This window comes from Saccharomycopsis crataegensis, assembly GCF_037102585.1.
Source record: "Saccharomycopsis crataegensis DNA, jcf7180000000073, whole genome shotgun sequence".
Lineage (NCBI taxonomy): Eukaryota > Fungi > Ascomycota > Saccharomycetes > Ascoideales > Saccharomycopsidaceae > Saccharomycopsis > Saccharomycopsis crataegensis.
The window spans coordinates 1,554,165-1,565,516 of NW_027043820.1; the positions used below are offsets into that span (position 1 = coordinate 1,554,165).

General features: G+C 35.7%; 6 protein-coding genes across 6 annotated transcripts; 3 read left to right on the forward strand and 3 right to left on the reverse strand. All coding sequences in view use genetic code 12, as the record gives it.

Moving 5' to 3' along the window:
- Positions 1 to 426: 426 nt before the first annotated feature.
- On the forward strand, positions 427 to 1,059 carry CFF1 (Cff1p; the record flags this gene model as incomplete). The annotated part of the gene is made up of 1 exon (XM_064995038.1): positions 427 to 1,059. One exon carries the CDS (start codon positions 427 to 429, stop codon positions 1,057 to 1,059), a length of 633 nt encoding a protein of 210 aa, XP_064851110.1.
- Positions 1,060 to 2,223: 1,164 nt separating this feature from the next.
- Positions 2,224 to 3,456, forward strand: DASC09_014360 (uncharacterized protein; the record flags this gene model as incomplete). The annotated part of the gene is made up of 1 exon (XM_064995039.1): positions 2,224 to 3,456. The coding sequence occupies one exon, from the start codon at positions 2,224 to 2,226 to the stop codon at positions 3,454 to 3,456; it is 1,233 nt and encodes a 410-aa protein (XP_064851111.1).
- Positions 3,457 to 3,881: 425 nt separating this feature from the next.
- On the forward strand, positions 3,882 to 6,098 carry DPB2 (DNA polymerase epsilon noncatalytic subunit; the record flags this gene model as incomplete). The annotated part of the gene is made up of 1 exon (XM_064995040.1): positions 3,882 to 6,098. One exon carries the CDS (start codon positions 3,882 to 3,884, stop codon positions 6,096 to 6,098), a length of 2,217 nt encoding a protein of 738 aa, XP_064851112.1.
- Positions 6,099 to 6,386: 288 nt separating this feature from the next.
- On the reverse strand, positions 6,387 to 8,336 carry DASC09_014380 (uncharacterized protein; the record flags this gene model as incomplete). The annotated part of the gene is made up of 1 exon (XM_064995041.1): positions 6,387 to 8,336. The coding sequence occupies one exon, from the start codon at positions 8,334 to 8,336 to the stop codon at positions 6,387 to 6,389; it is 1,950 nt and encodes a 649-aa protein (XP_064851113.1).
- Positions 8,337 to 8,948: 612 nt separating this feature from the next.
- On the reverse strand, positions 8,949 to 9,653 carry DCP1 (Dcp1p; the record flags this gene model as incomplete). The annotated part of the gene is made up of 1 exon (XM_064995042.1): positions 8,949 to 9,653. The coding sequence occupies one exon, from the start codon at positions 9,651 to 9,653 to the stop codon at positions 8,949 to 8,951; it is 705 nt and encodes a 234-aa protein (XP_064851114.1).
- A 454-nt stretch (positions 9,654 to 10,107) lies between these two features.
- Positions 10,108 to 11,214, reverse strand: DASC09_014400 (uncharacterized protein; the record flags this gene model as incomplete). The annotated part of the gene is made up of 1 exon (XM_064995043.1): positions 10,108 to 11,214. The coding sequence occupies one exon, from the start codon at positions 11,212 to 11,214 to the stop codon at positions 10,108 to 10,110; it is 1,107 nt and encodes a 368-aa protein (XP_064851115.1).
- Between the last annotated feature and the right edge of the window lie 138 nt (positions 11,215 to 11,352).

Genomic DNA, 11,352 nt, shown 5'->3' on the forward strand with positions numbered 1-11,352 from the left:
TTCTTGTCTTTTTCTGATATTTGATGAAGAGGCTTTAATTCTTTTTAATTTCGTGACAATTGGATATCAAGAAAGACCAGCTTCTGATAAGCAAAGAAAACAAAATAAAAAATAAAAAGCAAAAAATTGATATGGAAAAAACCAAAAAAGGAGTGTTAAAAATATTTCTGTGGTTGGTATTTTTATAAGAGTCTTTATTGCTCTATACTGAACTAATGGATCTATTTGAATGTTTGCTTTGACACAAACCACAAGAAATGTGAATGTTGATCTGTTATTTTTTGTTTCATGATTCTCACTATCACCGTACCGCACCGCACATTATATACTAAGTGCACCTGGTCTCCTCCCATCTAAAGATTCTCAGCACACTATGCGCTTTCATTTCCCTTACACACTTAATGGCAACAACCAAACGAACCAGCCATGTTCCACCTTGAATCACCTACTATTGATGGCATACAGAGTGATGTGCCTATCCATAAACCCCAATATGTTGATAATCCATTGCCAAACTCGCCTGAATGTCAACAGATAATTGACCATTTGCAATTGATTGAGCATAGAGAAGGTGGATATTTTAAAGAGACCGATAGATCTCCTTTCTACATGCACAATCCATACAATCCTGATTCACCTGAGGTTATTAATACTGTTGGAGTGGATAGCAAAGAGATCACAAGAAATTATTCCACATTGATCTATTATCTCATTACTCCTTTTATTCCCCTTGGAAGAATGCACAGAAACCGTTCAAGGATCATTCACATTCTTCAGAAAGGGTCGGGTCAATATGTATTGGTTTATCCTGATGGAACTGTTAAAACTTTTAGGGTAGGATTCGATTTTGCTGCGGGAGAGGTGGCTCAGTGGGTTGTACCAGGGGGCGTGTGGAAGGCCAGTTTTATTTCGGATAAAGACAGTCATTTGCTAATTTCTGAAGTTGTTGTTCCAGGGTTCGAATATTTAGATCACACTTTCATGGAGTATGCTGAGCTTTTGAAACTAGTGGGTGAGGCCAAAGCACAAGAATTGAAGTGGTTGTTGGGCAGTCAATGAAGACCATCTTAGTGGTGATTAACGTAAATAAATACACGTAAATAAATGTTTGATTTTTAATGGATTTAACTAGTTTTATCGAAATGTTTGAAGTAATTCACCTTATCAATTCCCGATAAATAGCTAAAAATAACTGATCAATCTTAGGACATAGTACAAACAGAAGATAGACATATCCAGAAATAGAAAAAGTCAAGGATGTCCTTGTGGCATTCGCCAAACACGGGGAGCTTAGAGGCTTGTTTGTAAGTGTTACGAAGAAAATAAAAGGGACTTTTGAGGTGCTGTTTACTGAAATACTAGGTATTTATTGATTCTATTCTATAAATAGTAAAAGATCGGCCTTTTATAAGTACAAAGAGTGTTGATATGCCAAAATGGGGAAACAAAAAGTGGAAAAAAGATTTTCGACTGCATAATAGTTACTGTTCTTGAGGATTTTCGGTGATTCGGCATATCTAACTCAAATGCCAATGTATATATGATAACTTCATCTCACAATTGCTGTTTCAAAAGTGAGGGACTGTGATAAAAATAGGATTTTCTAATAAACACAAGAAAGTATTTTTTATTTTTAGATACCGTTAGGTTTCTATTAAATTAGGCGAGAACAAAGAAATGAAGTAAGGGAAAAGTATGCTATGACAGAAAGATATTTGTGCACTTTTCTATCGAGTAAGATATGCCAGTTCCCAGGGTTCTGCAGCCAGATCTTTTGAGATGATAATTGAGCAGGTGGGCACACAAACATATACACCAATAATAAAATATATGTATCCTGACATTTCTTGTCAATACTCCACCTTTACCTGTCTCGATATCATTTTCTCGCCAATAGTTAAAAATAAAAATAAAAATATTCCGAAACGCCAGTTGGGGCGTTCTACAGTAGGGTGCAGGGAAAGCATGCGTGCCCCTAACAAAAAACTGTCAACATGAGTTTTGTAAATAATTCATCCACTCTTCCTTATATATATCCCGTCTTTTGCACCATATCTCACTCCCACGATCTATCAGTTATCAGTGTCTGAAAATAATAACAATATTCCCTTCCCTTTTTTTTTCTTTCATACCTCTTTAGAACACCTGCACATTCCTTGAAATCAACTTTAATCATCCGTTCCAGTTTTCATTCCCTTTATTCCCATCAAATTATCACCTCAAATGTTTTCGCTGCAATCCAACTTTAACCGCACTTTCGAAAATGATCATCAAGGGTATTATAACTATGATGACAATGAGGTGTTTGGGGCTGACTACCTTGGTTCCCGCAGCCAACAACATTACTACAGCAACTACCATTTCAAATCCAGATTAGCTTCCCAAAATCCCTCACTTTACACCAATGGCCACTACGACTTCGTGAAAGCTTTAAATGCAGATAAAGATATTAAGACTTTCATGAGCTTTCAGACTCCTCAAAAGCTTAAATTGACCTGCAGTTATCACAATTGCCCAGATTCAGATATCAGATTCAGTAGTTACATTGATTTAGCCGAGCATATGAACAAACATTCCATAGAAAGTGATTTCAAACCAGAGATATATTGCGATGGTAACCATAGCTATTGCAACAATTGCCCATTCACTGTTCTTGGATTCTCTAAAGAAAGCGAAAAAAAGGAACACAAACAACAAAGGTTATGTTTGGATTGTAAAATTCTTTTCAGTAGAGTGGATAACTTAAAAACCCACATTACTGCCAAGAATGGCAAACCAAGTCCTTGCAAAAGAAAACTTATGAAAAAAAATTCTTCAGGTTCCAGCAGAAAATTTAAAGCTGGTCCAGCCAAGAAATCTAATTCCGCCTCACCATTGCGCTCTGGATCTCCAAAACGGAAGAAGCTTCTCATGGAGCATGGCCAAGGATTGCATTCCTTACAACCAAAGTCAGAAAGCTTGATTTCCTCCGCCTATTCTAAAGATAGTGGTTCTGTTGACTCGCTAAATGCATTCGATAGCATTGCAGACTCGCCAACTCCTGTTGGCTTAAATTTCACATACAGCAATTATCAACCTTCAGTTTTTCCCTTGGTCGATGATGGTTTTGATTATCCAATCTCAACTAATCCGCATTTCTCTCATCAAGATGGAATCACGGCTATTCCTGCAAACTTTCTGCTGTCGCTTCAGCTCAACCATTTGCCTAATCAAGGTCTGCTCCCATCTCTAGATAATTTGCCTTACAAGTTCGACAGTTTTGCCAGTCCTCAAATTTATTCCCAGGGCCACTTCATTTCGAATCATTCTGATTTCTCTGATATTACGGGGCTGACAACCACTCCTGTGTTTACCCCTAATGACAGCTTCAAAATTAAAGAAGAGCCAGTTGAATCACTTTATGAATACCAAACCATTGAGTATAAACCTGAGGAGGTTAACTGGAGCAAAATATGAGCAGATTCATTTTTCTTTATTTATTATCCAGTATCCAATCTGTTTGTATTATAGAAAATTATTGATTGTCATTTCCTTTGATTTTTCTTTTATGATTTGCTTCCAGCTTTTCTATTTTGTGACGTTCCCTTTCACGTTGTTCTAACATTATTTATATATTCTAAGTTTTCTTTACCATTTTTTTTTTTTTTTTTTTTGGAGGTTCCCAGTATATTTCATTTAAGGTATTTATATTAATTGCATGATGTTCAAAATTCCAAAGCTCTGGATTTTTGTCATGATATGGGGTATCTCACCCTAAAACGCGTAAAAAAAAAAAAATTATTACTACGTGAATGCATTTACTGAAAATCGTTGATCCACACCATTATTAGCAATCTGACGGGATTTATTTTGACATACATCCTTTTGAAACTTGTTACAGCATGGAACCAATACCTTTACAGATTAAACTTAAGCCCTCTCATCTTCGACCTATTGCTTACAGAATCCTTTCAAAAAAGCATGGCCTTCATGTCAAATCTGATGCCTTGGAAGTCTTAACAGAGTATATAGGTTCAACATTTGGATCACAATGGAAATCACAAGAGTCTTTGAAGTTCATTGAAGATATTGCTAAGAGCTGGAAAGCCAAGTTCCAGGCGAATAAGAATTTATTTATTGATGGAGAGAACTTGAAAACCATAATTAAGGACATCAACGAAAAAAAAAATGTTACCAATGCTAAGCCTAGTGGTGGAGCTCAAAGTAGTTTGAGTAACTTCCTTCTGAAAAATGATGATGCCCCGATGGCTAACAAAACTGATACATTGATTGATATTGACGAGCTAATGGAGGACAGGCCAACGACCATCAAAAGAATGAAACTAAGCGAATATTTCCAGGTAAAGGATTTCTATGAGTTGCCAATTGCAAGATTCAATCATTCACGAAAGAAATATGAACCTTATTTGCCGCCACATGATAGAATGCAAGCAGAGACTAATTTAATCAAGAAATTATCTTCAGATTTCAATGTTCAAGATAATTTGAGCATATATATTTCTCGATACCACCAAGTGTATCATAAGATCTTAAGAAATGAATCATTTCATTTCAGTAGTGCATTGAATCCTACTTCCTCCACATATTTCGATGAACTACAGCTCTTATCCATTTCTGATGAGTTCTCGAAGTTGAAATCGATCAATGAGGAAGTGAAGCAAATCATGTTGATAAAAAATTTGCTCGGTAGACATGGTAAACAATTTATTATATTCGGCTTGTTGACCAAAAACAATGAAGGTAAATATAAGCTACAGGATTCTAGTGATTCAATAGAGCTAGATTTGGAAAATGCTTATCCTGATGAAAGTTTCTTTTATTTCGAAGGCTGTCTATTGATTTGTGACGGTATTTATATCAATTTCGGAGGCAAGCTGAAATTCGTGGTGAATTTAATTTATCATCCAAAGGCCGAATCGCGAGAAGATTTTTTCAGAAATTTTGGAGTGATAGACTTTCAATCAAATAATTTGGATATTAAGAATCCCAAATCAATCAGAGAATTTGATCAATATCAAGAAAAGTTAATTGCTGATTCTAGACTAAAATTACAAGAATCTGAAGACGCTGGGTCTTTAGGACTAGATAGAATCATATTTATTGGTTCTGAAATATTTTTGGACTCGTTGAAAACTCTTGATTATTTGAAAAAGTTATTTTCTCAAATTACCAAAGATATAAATGATCTACCAATAGCTATTGTGTTCCCTGGCTCATTCCTTTCGCGATCTTTTGAAACTTCCTCGGTTAACTCCCTTGGTGATAATTCTTCAATGAATTATAAGCACCTCTTTGACTCGCTAGCGGTTATTCTTTCAAATTTTCCGACCTTATGTGCAAAAACGCAATTCATATTTACTGCTGGTTATAACGATCCTTGGAGCTCTTTGGTTTATCAAGGCTCTAAATCAGTGGCTATGCCATTCAACAGAATTCCAAAGCTTTTTTTCAATCGGTTGAGTAAAATAGTAAAGAATTTGAAAATTGTGACAAATCCTTTCAAAATGTTTTACTTGAATACTGAGATCAATTTGATCAATGATGATATTTATGAAAGAATGGTAAAAAATGATATTCCATTTAACTTCTATGGTGAGAAGGTCGAAATGATGAGAAATTTGGATAGTGAATCTAACAATAATGTTGAGAAAATTGTTGAGGATATAGAAGATGATGACGATGATGACGAGGAAAGGAGAATTTCCAGAGCTTTGCTTTCCACAAAAATTTCCTCAATGAATAATTTGAATATCAATTCATTAAGAAAACAGATATTGAAACCATCGGATTCTAGAGCTTTCAAAAAAGACGTTAACAAATTAACTAATACTTTAATACACCAATCTCACATGTCTCCATTTGCCATTGCCACCAGGCCAGTTGTTTGGAAATTTGATTCCTTGATGGCCATGAATCCATTGCCTAATACACTTATTCTCTTTGACTCAACAATTGGATTCTTCAATGAAATGGTTAATGGGGTCAGAGTCATTAACATTGGAAAATTTATTAACAACGATAATAAAGCTGCCAATTATGTCGAATATTATCCTGCAAGTCAAAAGGCTGAATGGAAAAAGATTTATTTCAGTGGGTAGTTTTGTTATATCCAGGAGGATAACAATGTGAGGTTTTAAGGAAGCCTGCAGAGAATGTACGTTATTTGTCGTGAATTGTCTCAACATTTTAAACAACCAAAAAATAAAAATGTATAATAATAAAATTCTAATTAAACAAATGAAGATCAAATATATATATATATATATATAAGTTTAATGGGTATAGTGGATCAATTGACTATTTAGCAAAAAAACACATTAAGTAAAAATTAAATACAAAGCAAAAAAAAATAATTAGACAAGCCAGACAGAAAGGTGGTTAAGTATCTAAAAAAATGATCTTAAATTTGAGCTGCTAGAGTTGCTATTTGACCGTTTTCTTCTACCAAAGAGTCCTGTAGCAACAGGCTTTTCAAATCCCATAAATGCTTTGTTTTTATTGTTGATATTGCTTTCGAAGTTGCTGGTGTTAGAAACCGTTAACTTCAACGATTCAGTGAAGTTGTCGCAAGATCCATTTCTTGATCTAGTAGGATACAATCCAAAGATGTCATCCTGATTATTGTAATTTGGAGGTGAAGCGGAAAAGTTAGAATTTTTTCTTTGGATGGTATAAGAGCTCTGTTGGAAATTATAAGAACCATTGTTACTGAAGTTGTGAGCAATTTGTTTTCTGGGAGATGAAAAGTTGCTGCTGGAGTTGCTGCTAGATTCTCCACCAAAAGAAGGCTTATTGATAAGCCTTGGTGACTCAAATTCGTTATTCCCAGAACCAAAAGATTTTGTTGAATTAAGATCATCAATTGATCCGCCATATTTTGTCTTTGAGTTGCTGATAACATATGTTGGATCAAGAGAAGAATAGCCAACTGTTGTGGCATCGCAAATTTCAGCAGTAAAACTTTCCAAATCCTCTATGGAGATATCATCATTCTTATCGGACTCGTAAAGTTCAGAATCCGGAGTTGTGATCGGTTGGTTAATAGACATTGATTCCGGCACTTCAGTTTCATTGTTTTCGATAATAATCTGCTTTGGTTTAACTTGAGGCTTGGTGACCATTTCAAATAAGTCTGAATCGGTTTTCTTTGATTTTTTCATTACTCCCTTGGCTCCTTTGGATCTTATCGGTCTGCTCATGTTGACTAACGAAATATTAGAAGTTCCAAAAAACCGGTTCATCTTGCTTTCGCTAATTGGGCTTTCCATCTGAGGCCTGGAGATATTAAGAGGTTCGGTGGAATTTATTTTCAAATTTCCTTGGGAGTTTGTTTGTTTGCCAAATTTGGCCTTGAGTGGTGACAATGGCTTTTGGAATTCACGGAAGAAGTTGGCACTCGGCTTCAGAAGATTAGAGGGTCCGGATGTATCATTACCACCTTTAAAATTGGCACCGCTAGCTTCGGACATGGAAGTCGCGTCAGATTTTGCAGAATTACTGGAGTTCAAAGAAAGGGATGAATAATCACTATCATTGTCAGAACTGTTATCTGAGCATGGGCTGATATTATTAGGCTTCTTGAAAGTTGAGATAGTCAAAGGTGATATTTTGTTACTTTGGGTGGAAGTAACATTATTATTTTTGAAGAAATTGCTTGAAATTGGGCTATGTGTGCGGCCTTGCTGCTTGAATTGGAAGTTAAAGTTCATGGTTTCACCAATGCCAAAACTTCTACTTTTTCTATGATGTTTAAATTTATTTTGTTTGGCAGATTTCATATTTGATAACTCTTTTGGTGCGTTTGTAATTGCTGTAGTTTTGCTCTCTTCTTGAATTGTATTGATGGTACTTTTATTTGGCTGACTATTAGTATGCTGTTGCTGTTGTACTAAATCCTTCAAAACTTTATTGGATCTTTTCAAACCTTCGATTTCCTGGGCATGTTTCTTCTTGAGCAATTCTATTTGTTTATTGTGCTCTGATTTCAACAATGCATTATCAGCGGAGTGTTGAAGTTCCAATTTTTCTTGTGATAATTTTTTTTCTTTAAGGATCTTCACCCCATTGGCTAATTCATTTGCTAAAGATTGTAAGCTGGTAATAGTCTGTTTGAATCGATCATTTTCTTCTTGCAACTTCGTAACTTCAAGTTTTTCTTGCTTCAACAGCTCATTCAATTTTTTAATAAGAGTGGAATTTTCAATGTTGTTGTATACGTGGTGGTTGTATTTTTCAGTAACATTTTTCAAAGTTGATTTCAATTTCTCAATTTCGCAATCTTTCGCCGAATCACCAGGGCTTTGGAACAGCACTGAAGATTCAAGAACGGCAGCCATATTCAAGGAATTTATACTTTAATACGAAGCTTCCTGTCAATCATAAAGAAAAAAAAGAAAAAAAGAAAAAAAGAAACATATGGTAGTGTGAGTTACTGTCCCGGAACTTGCCGTTATTTATATTTGGACAAATGATATGTCACCCTGGTCCTGAGTTGTGGCTCAGGGTTGAAGCATGTTGGAGGTTGTGCAAACAATCTGTGGGTCCTGCAGATACCTGCTCAAATGGGATAGAAGTATAGTCGTGTCGCGTGATTTCATTCGAACATTTCTGCAAAATATCTAGTGAAGTAGCGTGACGTACCTCACAAAACGCATCAAATCAATCATATGGTAGAGTTAACACCCATGATTTATGGGGCCAGAAATACGGTTTAAGATCTGGTTAACATCCAGGTACCGCAGCAAATCGATTTTGGAAGTATCCTCTAATTAAAGTTTGTCTTGGTATCTATCATTAGTACTTTTCCATCTTGTGGAAAGACACGTACCACTGATCTACACGAAAAAAAAAAAAAATGAGGTTTTGGATTAAAATATCACAAACATAAGCAAAACTATAGAGAAAAAACAACCGTCATGAAAAGAGAAGAAAAAAAAGATTTTTACTTCTTAGCTCTCAATAGAATATGATATCAATTGATAAAATACTTCTCTATCCTTTTCATCATGAATCCATATACCGTAAACCTCTCCAAAACAATTCTTGAGCATCAACAAATCATTGGTAGTATTAATCTCATAATTAACACCACGATAGAAATCAGGATATTTGGTGGTAGTGCTCTTTGAAATAATGCCCAAAGAAATGTTCTTTGGATTGTTTCGATTGACAATCATTAACCCGTTTTTATAATTGTCCTTAGACTTAAGTTCTTCATATGACAATATTCTTTGATTATTGTCAATCACATTACCGTTGGCATCCACATCATCAATGTTTCTTTCATAAAAGATTAAAGGCCCTTCGAAATCCAACTTTTCCCATTCATCTGTAGCTTCACTGAACTTGTATAAAACCCCATGAGGCGTTTGGTGGATTATCTGTTTCAATTTAGGGTCATATTTTCCAACAAAATTGAAGTTCAAAATCCGACGATATATCTCGAGGGTCATTTGATCCTTATCTTCTGTCGTGCTTGTCGAACCACTATTTGTAGCAGCGGATATGGTTTGTGGTTGAGGTGTACTGGGTTGTTGAGCAGATGGTATCTGACTATTATTGGCACTGCGTTGTTGACTCAACATCATCTGTTGATATTGATCATTCGATAATACCATCGGTTGCTGTGCCACTGGAACTTGCATCATGAGCATAGATATTTAAGGAGTGAAAGTATATCAAAAGGATGGAGTGAGTCTGTTAAAAGGATGGAGTGAGTCTGTTAAAAGGAGAAGAGAGACTTCAAAAGTAATGCCGAAGGTGGTTATTGATATTTTCAGAACTAATATTGTGCCTCAAGTCCCTTGTCATCTCTCTCTCTCTTTTTTTTTTAGCGATAATTTTCTAAAACAGAAAAGCACAGCATATCAAAAATGCTAAACGCACAACAACCATGATCTGGGTGTCCGAATTATTGTTTTATACTAATATTATTACATGAATTTTATTTTTGAAAAGAAAGGAAGGAAAGAAAATCTATAGTAGTGTAAGTTTATATATATGTAAAAAAAAAAAAAAAAAAAGTTTCTATAAAATTGTATAATTGAATGATTAATTCAAACAGAAAGAACATCCAAATAAAGAGAATTGAAGAGGAGAAGGCTTAAACTAGGAGAGAATACCAAAATGTTGCTCAACGTCAAAGGCTCCTGGTTGTTTCCATAAGTCATTAAAGGCAGTGAATAATAATACTTGATCTCCCACTGTTTCCTTAATGGCAGAAATAGCAGTCGTTTGATTGTCTTCGCCGGGAATGGCATCACCGTTGTCATTACCAGCAGAAGGCCAACCAGATTCTGTAATTAAAATCTGGTCCAGGTCCACATTACAAGCCGAGGCAACCTCTTCAATAGTCTTTTTAAGCCATTCTCCAGCATTTGCAGCAGAACAAGTGGAGTCAAAGAATGCATGAGCATTGATAGCAATAAAGTCACCAGCGGTACAAAGTTCTGTGTGGGCAATCACCGCATTGAAAGTATCCACAGAAACAACTTTGCCATTATAATTGTGGGCAGAAAGAGCTGATTTGGCTTGACTAATATAGCTTTGGATATCACTGACACTAGCCTCATTGTTGTTGACGAGTTCATTACCAACGGAGACGGCATAGATGTCATCCCAACTTCCATAGCTACCAACAGCACTAGCAATGGTGGAAACTGAACTATCAATACTACTCACATAAAAGATACCAACAAAGATTTTTTGGGAGTCAGATTTGGCTTGCAAGACGTTTTCAACTTGACTACAATCGGTGTCGTAAATTCTGATCACATCAAAATCAGTAAGTTTTGCGAAGTCTGATTTCACAGTAGACAAGTCTTTACAACCACCACTACTTGTGTATGGAGAATAAGTGATACCTTTACTTCCACTTTCTGTAGTGTTGCTGACTTGAGAAGAAGAGGAAGCAGAACTAGAAGCACTGGAAGAAGTAGATGTGCTCAGAGCGGCAGACGATGATATATATGATGAAGTGACAGATGCGGTAGCATATGAAATAGAACCAGTACTAGTGGCACTAGAAGTTGTTGAGACATCTTTATTCTCGCCCTCGCTGACTTCGATGGTGGTTGTAACATACTCCGCAGCAGTAATATAGGCAGTTTGAGTAATGGCTCTTTTCTTCAAATGATGAAAAGCAATAGGCGAGGCCATATTGGCCGAAGCTAAGGAGAGCACAACTAGGAGCTTGATAAGTAAAGAATTTATCATACTTGAAAGAAAATGGTTTTAAAAAGAGTGGACAACCTTTGAAGGCCAGCTTGAATAAATGTCTGTGAAGATGGAAAGAAAATAAAACCTCTAGAGAGAGTATGTTTCCTTGAGTTATAATGTGTCATCTTTTCAAAT